Raw genomic sequence first — 13,722 nt, 5'->3', positions numbered from 1 at the left:
AAGAAATTAAAAAGTTTTTATGTTGTTTTTGAACAAAATTAGGCAAAAGAATTTTACACTGCAGCCAATTTTGATTAAAAGAAAACTCGTGTTTATATTAAGCATGAAAGTTCTCATTCTAGTATTTATGGCTTGGTACTTAAATAAAATATGGATTTAGTTTATGGAAACAAAAAAAAATTGCTTTTTGTTTGCATGAATATCTGTACTTAAATATATGTATCATTAAACTTATGTAATTAACGTTTTTAAATGCTTGTCACTTTGATTTACGTACTTAATATATGTTACTGGATTTTAAAGACAGGTTTTTATATATTATGCATAGTTTTAAATTGTTTTACTTATGTGTTTGTATATAATGATATAAGAAATAAGTACAATAAAAAAAGATAGAGGAGAAGCTTACATGTAAATTTTAAGTTTTGTTTACATAAAATTTTAACGACTATCGCGAGTTCAACTTGCATCAGTACTTAAGTGTAAAATTTGAGAATTGAAATTGTATTGCTGTGACTACATTTCATGGGTTTATTAAAAATGACATAATTTTTATTTTACCTAAAGCTCAAAGACTGAATACTGGTCATAGCTGTAATTGCATCGAGATTCATTAAAAAAAAATCCATAGCCTTTAGATTTTTGGCGCCAAATAAAACAATTTCATTAACGACTTTCAAAAATTTATGTTATATTTTGAATGATGTTCTTCACTTTGGAATCAAATCCCAAGTAATACTCGTTATATTTACTCGTCAATTTTTTATTATCCACCAAAAATTACTAAGGGATATAATTAAAAGACCATTATTTTTTTTATGTAATACTAATCTTACATACAGTCAGCGTCATATAGATCGTCACAGACAAGATATGCAAATATATAGGTACACCAAAAGTAATCAATTATATCGGTACAACAAAAGTCCTCAAAATAATAGATACATTCACCCTGCTCAAATACATCGGTACATACACAGCGTCAAATATATGAGTACATGCAAGATGCTCATAAATATCGTAGCAGCCACAGCGTCATAAGTAACGAAGCAGTCAAGGTGCGCAAAAATATCGGTACATTTGACAAAATTGAACTCTATCTCTATATACTTGTGATACAATTTTGAATAAACTACTTCTGTTACATTCATTTGACACTTTGTATTAACATTATAGGTTGTCCGGAAAGTTCGTTCTGATTTTCGATATGAAGCTTACAATAGACTGTAGCTGAAGTGGATTCATTTCCGGATTTCCACCATTATCAAACGTCACAAAAATTTCTATATTGTGAATAATTTCATTTCATTGGTTGAGATAAAAACTAATTTTTAAAATTTTATCCAATAATAAAAGACGTTTTAGGTATAGAGTTGTACCAATATAATTTAAAAACATTTCCAAAAATTTAAGAGAACAGGGTTTCAATTTTCCTTATAAAGCGGCACGAACTTACTGGGCAACCCAATATTTTTCTTCTCCTGTCATAACGCTTATTTAAGCGGCGTGACAAACTTTTATATTTATAAAAGTTTGTCACGCCGAATATGACAGATATGTATTAACTAATATCAAATTTTGCCTTGTCACAATATATATAATACTAGTTTGGCGCAGTATTCTAGTATGTTTGCCGTAATATGTAAGTTTACCGGTTCGAATCTCAGGCTACTTTTTTTTCATTTTATCAATCACGGGGTTATTTTTTTCATAACCAGTAAAAATTTGTTAATGTAAATTTTGCTCGACAATTTTTTTTTATAATTTTCGCTGTTGGGTAGAAAGAAATTTAAATAAAGTTAACAACAATTATGTCAGACCATCGCGGGTGAAGTGAGTGGGCGGAGCGTGGATTGTCTTTGCGGGTTTTAAGAATGGTACGCGCGGAAACTATACGTACAAGTGTTATCTACATATATGTGTGCGCCCACGCACACTGGAATGTTTATTGCAATCGACCAAAAATTTGATGTAGTTTGGATATTGACATTCAGTTTTTTTTCTTTGTTTCTTAAATATAATCAGTATCAGTAAAAGGTAAAAGTAAAAGTGTTATTTTTACCGGTACAAGTTTAACAAACATGAGTAATAAACAAATTACATGCCAAAAGCATCGCTTTATCTCCTTCATTTTTGTTTGAAATAGAAAAGTACTTTAACGGTCAAACTCATTAGTCCAAGACAATATCAAAAAGTACCTAATAACTACGGCGATAGAGTTTAATTACATGTGCTTCGATATTAAAACTAAAAAGTTTAAATATCAAAAAAAAAATAGTGGCTTGGGATTTGAACCGCCGACCTTACGTACCAACGGCGGCGAACGGTAAGGCCACGAGACCAAACTAGCATATATGATGACAAACTTAAATTTGATGTTGGTTTTATCTACATAATGTCTGTCATCCGCGTCGAACACTTTTAGTAAATTTTGAAAAATGGTTTGATGCAGAGTGTCAAATGAATGTAACAGAAGTAGTTTATTCAAAATTGTATCACAAGTATATAGAGATAGAGTTCAATTTTGTCAAATGTACCGATATTTTTGCGCACCTTGACTGCTTCGTTACTTATGACGCTGTGGCTGCTACGATATTTATGAGCATCTTGCATGTACTCATATATTTGACGCTGTGTATGTACCGATGTATTTGAGCAGGGTGAATGTATCTATTATTTTGAGGACTTTTGTTGTACCGATATAATTGATTACTGTTGATGTACCTATATATTTGCATATCTTGTCTGTGACGATCTATATGACGCTGACTGTACATGGTTGTGTATTAGCCGACTGGCAATTTTAAACTATTTATATAAAGCATAATATTAATATTTGTATTTTTAAAGTACATTATATAACCATGTAACCACCAGTATTTGATTATATTCAATAGTGCCAATTTATGTTTTAGTACGAACCCAATAACTATAAGACTTCCTTTTCCATTTAATACAAAACATAAAGGTTTAATATAATTATATATATTTTATATACATATTCTTTATTTATAACTGTATTAAATTATATTCATAATAAACAATGTATTAAAAAATTAAAAGGGAAAATAAAATGAATTGGCTGTTTTTTATGAAAATTTATTGATTTGATTTGTATTATTTTGGAAATTTATGTTATAATGTTTAAGTTTAGCTCATGACTTATGAATCGGTGCTAGATTTTATTACATATTGTACCTTATTAATTGATAGTGCTTCCAGATTTTTAATTACGAATGTAAAATAAAAATATTGAATAAGAAATAATTTATATACTGTTATCGCTGCCGTAAAACATTTCACTGTCAGTACTTCATTTGTATTGTCAATAAAGTTGTTTCAAAATAATTGTTTTACTAGATGTCGCTTGCAACTCCGTCCGCGCGGAATTAAAAAAAAACTTAATTCTTCCAGACTATGTTCTACAGACATGCCAAATTTCAGCGAAATCCGTTCAGCCATTATGGAAATTCATACAAACATTCGTCTATCTAACAATTCGCATTTATAATATTATCAAGAGTTTTTGATTAGCACACTAGCGCCATTGTTTTCTACAAATCATGTTAGTTTTTGACAACGTAAAAAAGATTTTTCTTATACAGGGTCATCAAACATATATCATACATCGCAGGTTGTTTAAGCCTTGCTTGTTTGTAGGTAAATTTTGACTAGAACTTTGATTATATCACAAATTTGACATTTGTGAAATATTTATAGCTTTCAATTGTTTAGTAAATCCGATATTGGGCTGTATAGCGGGTCTTTTAGATTTTACTAAACGATACGCATCGTCGTATTCCATTCCCAGAGACATTAAGTATGCTATTGCAACCATAGAAGTGCGAGATACACCAGCGTTGCAATGAATCAAAATATTTTCCTTATTGGCTACAGAGTCATAGATATAAGGCAAAGACTTTTTAACTACAGGCACTATATCCGTTTCTGGTAAATCTAAGCATTCAACATATTTATGCTTAACTTCACTTAAATCTACATCAATACCTAGACTAAGTACATTAGTTATATTGTAACTTTTTAACACTTTATCTGCAACACAATCCTGTGAGCCTATGTATACATAATCAGCAATTAAAACCGGTACATCATCAGGTTTTGTGTCCACTATGAAACCGTAATTGCTCGGTAATGCAATACTTTCTTGTCTACCCTCAATATATCTTTTTCCATCTACTTTTGTCACTACAGTTTCTGTCTTTTTCAGTTTTTGTTTGTTTTTAATTATTTCTTGTAAAAAACTCATTTTTCATCACTGTCACTTTCTGTATTTGGCTGCTGCACAATATTTTCTTTCTGGTAAACTAAATCTTCAGGGTTGTATTCAACATTGCAGAGATAGAGTCCATCAGGAGGACAGTTCTGAATAAAAGTGTGCCAGGAATGTTTTGATGGGACTTGCAACATCACTTTTATTTCTTCCGGAGGAATTTTTCCTATTGCAACACTAATTAATGTACCCACCATCCGACGAATCTGTGAAAGTTAAAATGAAAATAGTGTTTAGCATGAAAAAAAATTAATATCAAAGGTACTGCAAATCTCTCAAAAATAATTGAAATTAACTGACCAACGTGAATGTATAAAGATTTTATAATCTATTGAATTCAAGCCAGCATATAATTAACTAAATTAGAATAGTATTTTAAAAGAAAAGATACGACATTAAAATTACACATAATAACCTACCTGATTATGAACGAAAGATCTCCCTTTAATCTCAATATCCCAGTAATCAAATACACTATCCTGTGTACAAGAGTAGCTGGTGATTAATGGTCTTCCCGGCTTCACATCAAATGACTGTAGGAATCTACGGTTTTGTTTGTGTGTTGTTAACTTGTTGAATTTCATAAATGTAGTGAAATCATGATAGCCAACAAGATATTTTGCACCCTCCTTAAACTTTTCAATGTCAAAACCTGGAACTCTAAGAATAATATGTTTAGCAAAGATAATAAAAATAATGTTACTTAGTAGTATTTAAGTTACAATTTACCTAATAAAATGGCATCTTTTCCATTCTTCTATAGGCAAATATGATGCAATTATACTAGATTCAGGAAGTACAATATTAGGTTTTAGCACTGCTAGTCTGTAAAAAAAATCAAGGCAAATTTCTAAAACAAAAACTTAATTTTTGTAATGTGAATTTGGCTGCTGACTTGTTGAAATGTACACTGATCACTGAATATGTTCACCACTTGAGGTGAAGCATGTACGCATGTAAAATACGTTTTAAAGATTAATTTAAAATGTTACCTATATAAATATGTTCTTGACACAGCATTAAATCTTGCACTGAATTCATCTGATACTCTGAGGCATTTCTTCACATATATGCTTGTTTCAATTTTGTAGAAAAATTTGTTTAATTCATTCGAAATATATTCAGGATCGTAAACATTGGTGCCGTATCTCTCCAGGTCAAAATGTGCACTGGAATTAAGTGCATGCACTCCTCCATCTGTACTGTAATTTATCATAAATTGTAGTATACTTATTTTTCTACATACATAAATAATGTCAATGTTACAATCTTACTAATATAAAAATTGCAAAAGTTTGTTACAATGGATGTTTTTTATAATGAACAGACTAGCGCTTGACTAAGATCCCACAAGATGTTTTGTTCTTTCCTAACTGCACAATGGCTGAATGGAACAGGATGGTATTTGGAATAGATGGAATAAAAGACCTTGTATTCTGCGTAGCAGTAGTCGTACCAAAATAACTGTGTTCAAAAAAAATTATTATATCAAACAAGTGTCATTCAAAATTTTCGCCTAAATCTAAGCACTAAAGAAACTGGGATATTACTTTGAAACTAAATGATTCAGAGTCTGATAATGTCATTACATAATACGTATTAATTTCATTTCAGGTAACGAAAAATAAAATGTTTATTTACCGGCTAGACAAAGTGAGGTTAGGATAATTTAATGGTCGCAGTTTTAAGAGCCCAATTTCCATCAGACCCTGTATACTTTCAGGATCAGGATAGTTTTTACCATTTTTCAGCCATATTTTTTCAGAGGATCTAGAAAGTTATAAAAATATATATAGGTTAAAATTTAAAAGTAGTACACAAAACGTTTTGTATACTTGCAAATGTTTGTACCTAAATTTAGTGCCTATATAAGAAAAGTATGTGAGATATCTAGCTTTCATATTTATTTATTTGTATAAATTTGTGCTTTAATTTTAAATAATAATAAGTTAAAAATTGTTTAAAATACAAACATAACCTCTTTAAAATAAGATGCAAATGTCACTGCTGCACTGACAGCTGATAGGAAATAGATAACAACAAAAAAAAACATAGGTTTAAAACAGTAAAGCGGTACAAACCAAAATGTATAATAAAAAGCAACAATTACAAGCTTGAAAAGATAGAATAAGTCAAATCTTTTGTCTTTCTACACTTTCTGAACTTTAAAGTTAAATTAAAGTTAAATAACCAAAAAAAAAATACATTGCTTGTGTTTTTGTTTTGCGTTGTTATGTTGACATTTTGAAATTTTGACGTTTGACGTTTGACGCTAACATTTCGATGTCACCAAACTGTCACTAACAAATCAAAAAATGGCTCAACGGACGTGGCATACTTTCTTCGTGTTAATTTTAATTTTTACGATTTTATCAATTGTGGGCGATGTTTTATCAACATCACCGGGACCATGGTACGAGAATTTGCCTGCAGTTACCATGGACTACAAAGTACACATTGATGCGGGCAAAGAAGATTGTTACTTTCAGTATGTGCAACCTGGTGCGACATTTTACGCTAGCTATCAGGTAAAATTGTATTTGGTGTATTAGGTATAATCTAAAAATGCTTAATTACAAATGAGGTTAATTAATTCTTTAATGTTTACTTAATATTTTGATGTACTTTGCAGGTGTTAAAAGGAGGAGATGGTATGTGTGGTTTTGCGGTGCGCCATCCTAATGGGCAAATTGTTCATCCATACGAATGGCGGCAAAGCGCTGAGTACGCAGATCAAACGAGTTCGGGTGGATACTACGCCGTGTGTATTGACAATCAGTTCTCCAGGTTTGCAGGCAAGCTGGTGAACTTGTACTTATCAGTGATCAGATACGACATGTGGGAAAAGTATGCCAAGGAGGTTGAAGAGCTTGATATGAATATAAAGAACTTTACAGTAAGTTTTTTTAATTTTCTCAGATGTTAGTACTAAGGCAGTTGTGAAAGAGGTTGTCATATAAGCTAATATTTAAATTGCTGATTATTTTGTTTATACTCAGCATCAATTGCAAAATAGATGCTGATATTTGAAGATTTTTAGTTGTATTCAGAATATCTTCAAGATTTTATTATGAAAAATGACATTACATTAAATAAGCACAATTAATAAGTACCTATTTGTTTTATAGCATTCTATTCAATTTGTGGAGCACAACATCAATGAGATTCTGCAGTATCAATACCATTCCAGAGCGAGAGAGTCACGAGACTACAACTTGTTGCAGGATAATAATGCTTATGTACTTAGGTAAGTTTCTTTTATGACTGACAGCAACTCATTTAGAGGTTTCTTGCTTATCCAAGTTCACTATTATATTGGAATTAATGAACTCATCAATGTTGTTGGAGAAATAATATTATGCTGTTGTATTTCATCTCATTATTGAAATTCAGATTTACATCATCCTGTAACCTATCACTTCTTGTCTCTACTCGGCACAGTGTGGTGAAAATAAACTCCTTACAATGTATATCTTACAAATATTATAAATGTGAATGTTTTGATGGATGGATGTATGTTTAAAGGTATCAAAACAGCTGAACAAATCTCAATTAAATTTTGCATACATATACAATATAGTCTGGAAGAACAGATAGGCTGTTAATTATGTTTTTTTTTAATTCCATGCATATGGAGTCACAGGTGACAGCTAGTGTTATTTATGTCTCTAAGTATTTTTAAACAATTCAAACTGTTATTCTTTAATTTTAGATGGTCCTTCGTCCAGATCCTAGCTATTGCAGCTACTGGGACATTGCAGGTGTATTTTGTAAGAAAACTTTTTGAGGTTAAGGATAACTCGTCCAAAACAAGAATATGATTTGATTTTTTGTGTAATAATTCTAAGATTATTTCATTGTTATTGTCTTGACTCCCTTCTGACTGAGTTCTGTTAATTGTGTTTGTCATTCATGTTTGATGATCTCTGATTTTTTTTTATTTTTATAAGTTTTTAAAATTGGGTTTTTTTTTTAAATAATAAATACCTAAATAATACTCTTGATTCCCACAATGCAGTTATTTTAAATAGTTTTTTTACTATAATAATTATAATAATAATTCTTCGCTTAATGTACATACTAATTATATTTTTGATATATAACTTCCAAACTTATTCTTAATTAAAAGACATATTTTTATATACCTATTTAGGCATATTTCTGTAATGCAGGAATGTGTGATATATTTCTACTTAAAAAAGTTAACAAATATTAAAATTATGTGCCAATTTTATGTGGTGTTAATTGTTATTGTACAAAGAATTTGATTTATATGTAATGAATCGGCCTTCAAAATGACTATAGAAGTATATTAATAAATGTTGAGTACTTACAAATTGTTTTATTTAAAAAAAAATACTGGCAACTTTATCAGAGCAGAATTAAAAAAAAATAGCCGCGTTCATCAGCCAGCCACCTTCCCATCAAAATAGGTCCCGCCGTTCCGGACAATGCCCGAAAAAAAGTTGCCTTGAGGACTGATATACATACAGGAATTAAAAAGAAATTGGGTTATTCGTTAACAGCAACGCAAATGCATCACATTGCAGTGAAAAAATGTGAAGGCGTCAAACGGACATAGACAAAGAAAAACGAAACAGATTAAATTAAATTGTTTATTTTGTATAACACCATAATATGCAAGTCTCAGCAAGTTACTAAAAAAGTGTATATACAATTATAATAATTTACTTATGTAAATACTATTATAAAATCGTATTCATACGCGGTCTTATTTCATTAAACATTGGATTTTAAGTAATTTTGTGCATATCGTATTCAGATTTGTTAGACAAAGCTTTGAGGATTTCTAATTATACGTCGCTTTACAAATCAATAGGTAACTAAATATTACAATTCTACATTTAAAAAAAAAACTTTGTACGTCAAAATTTAGATTTTTTCACTCGGAATAAATCAATAAAAGAATCAAATCGACATTTAAAAAATAAAGTTCCTGAGATAGAGATAGTTCTACGAAGTTATAGCAATCTGTCTCTTTTCAATGTTATAGTGTTTCATTGCCTCAAAAAGTCTAAAAAAGTACCGAACTATTATTTATTACGATGCAAAACAACAAAGGAATGTAATAAATCAATGTATAACAATTTTAATTAGTTCCTTGTCCGCTAGTTGACTAGTTAATTTATATAGCGGACAAGCAAAGCCATCGGATGACACCTAGTCTATGGTAGAGTTTTAAACATAATCTGTACAATAAATTGCTGCGAATCTCAAACGTAACTGTACAATAATCTACATACAATTCTTAAAAACATAAAGCATCATTTTTATAACAATGGATCACACATAAAAATAGCCTAAACATTATATTCATTCGTATTTCAAATTAATTTCATAAATTTAACTTTTTTTTAAATATATATACAAATAGTAATCGTTAGTTGATCAAATTAATAATTAATAATAATAATTAAGTTGTAATAATGTCTTCTTAAATAAATAAGCACCAATATTCACAGTTCGGTGCACGTCACTTACGCTACAGACCAAGTTAACTTTATACTTAAATTCTAAACAGTAATAAGGCAGTGCTTGGACGGCTACTGGCTACAGATATACTTCATAATTAGTAGAAAATGCATCATTCAGAAGTAATAGGAATGTGTTCATGATTCGTTTAGTTTTAGACAAGTAATTTTGCCCTCGGAAAATTTATGAAACATTTGGTCCCCTTTATTTTATTACAGTAGTATAGATTTTTTTTAAATAGCATTTCGCTTAATTATTTGAATATGTAAACGGTGAAAGAGAAGTTAGAGTGCAGTTTCAGTCTAGGGCGCTCGCTTCCTGTGTCCGAGGTATGTGCCGGAGAGTGCGAGCAGACGGTAGCGCTGGCGCAGGTTGCGCGCGCGCACGTGCGCAGACGCGATCTCCACAGTGTAGGAGCCGGGGAACCAGCCCGCCTCGCCGTCCCGCGTGCGCTCGCCGTAGTACCAACCTATGATACATTCGAGTTAGTCCACAAAGTTCAACATCACGTAAATAATAATTTTTATCAATGTTTGCATTACCTTCGCTGGTCTTACGCGTGACGTTGACGACGTCTCCCTCTGCGAGCGGCAGCTCGTCGGGCTGCGCGGGCGCGTAGGCGTAGAGCGCGGCAACCTGCGGGCAGTCCCAGCCCGCGTACACCGCCTCGCCCGCGCCGCCCTGCAGCGGGGCCAGCGCCTCGCTCCAGCGGGACAGGTCCGTCTCGCTCGGACACGACATCACCTGCACACATCAAGATACTAGCTTGAACCGGCTACATCATTAAAAACATACGCTGGCTGAGCGTAAGACCTAATGCTCAAGGTTGAGGAAGGCGAGGGACATTTCCGCTCATGACCAAAATTCTTTTTGTATTTAAGTCCGTATACTTACCATCTCTACCGTGCGCGCATCTCTGTTCTCGAGCAATGTGAGCAGCAGGGCGTGCTTGGCGGCGGGCGGGGCGGCCGCACCCTCGCACACCTCCAGCAGCGAGCGCGCGCACCAGTCCACCGCCAGGTACGACTCCTCGCTGACACGTGACATAAGAAATTGTTTCCAATTGGAGAATATTGGACAAGTGTAATGTGGTACCGGAGTAACAACTTACCCCTTCTTCTTGGTGACGACGAGGAGGTCGTTGAAAAGGAAGAGATGCAGCGGCACCTTGTGGAATTTCTTGCCGAACGTCAGCTTCAGCTCGTCCGCCTTCCAGATCAGCTGCGTCATCTCGCCGGACCGCACCAGCCACCGGATCGGCCTAGATGGAAATACATTGCGAACTTAGTAGTGGCTAATTGCAAATGAAATGTTGCTTTATATGTTTGAAATGAGTCATACTTGCGATCTCTGCGCGAGCAGGCGGGGCCGAGCAGGGGCGCGGTGCGCGCGTGCGAGGGGAACTCGATGGCGGCCGCCAGGCGGAACATCTCCTCCACGCGCTCCGTGTTGCGCGCGCCCTCGTTGCACTGCGACACGAACTGCGCGCCACACAATGCAACATAAAGTATTTCTAGTTATACTAATAGTCAGATGTGATATCGACACCATGTTTTATCAAACAATGTGGTGGCGCCAGTGTGCTAGGTGTGATGAAGTGACTCACGTCGTTGAGCGTGGCGAGGGCGTGCATGCAGCCGTCGTACTCGCGGTCTGCGGGCTGCAGGTTGCGCAGCACGGCGTCCAGCAGCAGCGGCAGCCGCGTCACGCGCTGCATCGGCAGCATCAGGAAGGAGTGCAGCGACAGACTCTGGCACGCCGGGTGGCTCTCCAGTCTGATACATCATTCGTAAGTTTATCGCAAGAGGCGGAAATACGACAAAGTAGGTCATCTATTGTTATGCGACCACCGCCTAATCATATACTGCTCACACCCAGTGGTATACCTTTTGAGTGCGTTGGCGAAAGCTGGGCGGTCTCGTAGCCGTTGCAGCGCGCGCACCATCAGCACCTGGTTCTCACAGTACTTGACGTAGGCGTGGAAGCGCGCCTCTGCGTGCCGCCGCACGATGTCGCAGATGTCCTGCAGCAAGATGTTCTCCTGCCAGCACTTCTCTAGGTCCATCATCAATAGTTGCGAGCACTTACGCACTGTAACATGAATATGACAGTTAGAGATAGTGGTGATTGCGAAGCTAGTGAGCTTACATTGTAATGTATGTACCTGGCAATATGGTAGAGAATAGCGTATCCCAGTCGTGCGGCGGCAGGACGTGCGGGTCACGGAAGGCGGGGTGCGAGATGAAGTGCGCCTCCAACACGTTCAGAGAGTTCAGGTACGACGCCTCCGACGTCAGCACCTCGAACTTGGCCTCTTGCAGACGCTTCTGTGCTGGCGCTAGTGAGCCTGCTCCGCAAAATTAAAAAAATATTATACCATTGATCATTTCGAACGTTGAGAATTACTTATCGTAGCTTTTTGAAGTTAATATATTATTTACTCACTGAGCACGGCTGAGTTGAGCACTTCGGGCACTTCGCACCAGAGAGTGCGTGCGGGCCCGCGCGGCGCCACTAGCGCCATGGCGGAAGGCCGCGCCCGCGCCGCGCTCGCTTCGTACCCGTCCGAGTCTGAATCGCCGCTCTCACGGCACGCCGACTGTGCAAACAACAATGTTATTAATTTAACTCGATATGTTATTAGATAAGACACTAGTATATATCCATGTTAATTCTCACTTCTACAAAAATTCACGAGTATTAAAAATATCGTTATCGACTACGTGCAAGATTAGGCACACGTAATAAAAACAATGCCGTTCAACGCGAGCATTGCTAATATGAAAATAAATAACGCATACATGGAGATCAATATCAAGGATAAGTAAAGGTCATATTAATTTAAGGGGTTAATAGAAGTGATAAAAATTAACACAAACATTTATAAATATAGTGTTTGTGGGCGCCTCGGTGACGTGTTAATTATTGTTAATTACATTGATGCATTAACAGTTTTGCATATTTTATTATGTTTTTCCAGTTTTATTACGCCTTTGATCTGTACATTATTACTAGATTAACTGACATAATATGCCTGCTTTCGATTTCTTTGCTTATCGTATTAATATTTGGATTAGCTAAGTAACTTACATTGTGATATTAAGAATGAAACCAAATGTATTTCTTCATTATAAAATGTTTTGTAAATTTGTTTAAATTTTTAAACAAATCTGTGTCAATGTTTCCGTGTTTTTTTTTTATTATAAAAAACATTAGAACCTTTTAATTTAAATGCTTGTTGACAGTTGCTTTTAATGAGAATTCCTGCCATTAGTGACGTAATACAAACTAGCAAAGTTTGCTACGTTCAATTTAATGCGAATTACGATAACAATTCCTTGAAAGGCGACCAACGTGATGCCAGTTAAAAAAAAGTCAAGTATGCGGTTCTCAATGACCGCAATAAAAGAACAAGATCAGACTTATTTTATTAAAGTTTTTTGTTTAAATTTCCAGTTGGCTGTCTGTCAGAAGAGGCCTGCTCAGTTTCCACTATTAAAAACAATGTAGGTTTCGACCTTTTTACACTTTCAAGGTCATATACATAAATCAAGGGCTGTCTATACCAATTGAATATATATTTCAATAGAAATCTCCTACATATTGATACAAGTAAGAAATAATTATACAGGAAATTAGAAAATAAGGCACAATGTAAACGTATCGACGCTTTACATCAATAGTTATTCTACTATGAGGCAAGTAGTTACATAAATCTGGTTGAATAAAGTAAATACGCAATTATATTTTTCAAAATTTTCTACGTATGTTAACAAATCCTAATATTTTTGGTACTGTCACTACTAAACAATGTAAATACATTGTAAGTGGTGATAAACAGAAGAACTTAATAGTTAAATATAGTGAATATACGATTATTAATATCCTGCAAATTCATTAGTTTATATCCGGCAACAAGGTTACCATTTAAAAAAAAA

At 34.4% G+C, this 13,722-nt stretch overlaps 4 protein-coding genes across 5 annotated transcripts; 1 reads left to right on the top strand and 3 right to left on the bottom strand.

Annotated features, from left to right (window-relative positions):
- Nucleotides 1–3,452: 3,452 nt before the first annotated feature.
- Mkp (MAP kinase-specific phosphatase) lies at nt 3,453–4,291 on the bottom strand. The gene has a single exon (XM_013326551.1). The coding sequence runs from the start codon at nt 4,265–4,267 to the stop codon at nt 3,689–3,691; it is 579 nt and encodes a 192-aa protein (XP_013182005.1). The 5' UTR covers nt 4,268–4,291; the 3' UTR covers nt 3,453–3,688.
- LOC106128248 (tRNA pseudouridine synthase-like 1) lies at nt 4,241–6,301 on the bottom strand. Of its 2 annotated transcripts, none has more exons than XM_013326550.1 (6): nt 6,270–6,301; nt 5,933–6,061; nt 5,284–5,493; nt 5,021–5,116; nt 4,711–4,951; nt 4,241–4,497 (listed from the first exon to the last, which is right to left on the bottom strand). In XM_013326550.1, the coding sequence occupies exons 2-6, from the start codon at nt 5,992–5,994 to the stop codon at nt 4,264–4,266; spliced, it is 843 nt and encodes a 280-aa protein (XP_013182004.1). In that variant the 5' UTR covers nt 5,995–6,061; nt 6,270–6,301; the 3' UTR covers nt 4,241–4,263. The 2 variants fall into 2 exon arrangements, with proteins under 2 accessions (XP_013182004.1, XP_013182003.1); XM_013326549.1 differs by lacking the exon at nt 6,270–6,301 and adding an exon at nt 6,143–6,252.
- A 304-nt stretch (nt 6,302–6,605) lies between these two features.
- Nucleotides 6,606–8,591, top strand: loj (p24 family member logjam). The gene is given in 4 exon segments (NM_001312345.1): nt 6,606–6,819; nt 6,924–7,187; nt 7,420–7,538; nt 8,004–8,591. Coding segments are annotated over 4 exon segments (582 nt in total). The 5' UTR covers nt 6,606–6,729; the 3' UTR covers nt 8,113–8,591.
- A 302-nt stretch (nt 8,592–8,893) lies between these two features.
- On the bottom strand, nt 8,894–12,383 carry LOC106128343 (ephexin-1-like). The gene is made up of 9 exons (XM_013326672.1): nt 12,230–12,383; nt 11,949–12,131; nt 11,671–11,875; nt 11,391–11,559; nt 11,126–11,265; nt 10,896–11,045; nt 10,679–10,817; nt 10,327–10,528; nt 8,894–10,253 (listed from the first exon to the last, which is right to left on the bottom strand). Exons 1-9 carry the CDS (start codon nt 12,306–12,308, stop codon nt 10,087–10,089), a joined length of 1,434 nt encoding a protein of 477 aa, XP_013182126.1. The 5' UTR covers nt 12,309–12,383; the 3' UTR covers nt 8,894–10,086.
- Nucleotides 12,384–13,722: the final 1,339 nt, after the last annotated feature.

Source organism: Papilio xuthus, unplaced genomic scaffold (assembly GCF_000836235.2).
Source record: "Papilio xuthus unplaced genomic scaffold, Pxut_1.1 DF828780.1, whole genome shotgun sequence".
NCBI lineage: Eukaryota > Metazoa > Arthropoda > Insecta > Lepidoptera > Papilionidae > Papilio > Papilio xuthus.
The sequence above is the reverse complement of the archived record's forward strand: the minus strand, read 5'-3'. Positions and strand labels throughout refer to the sequence as shown.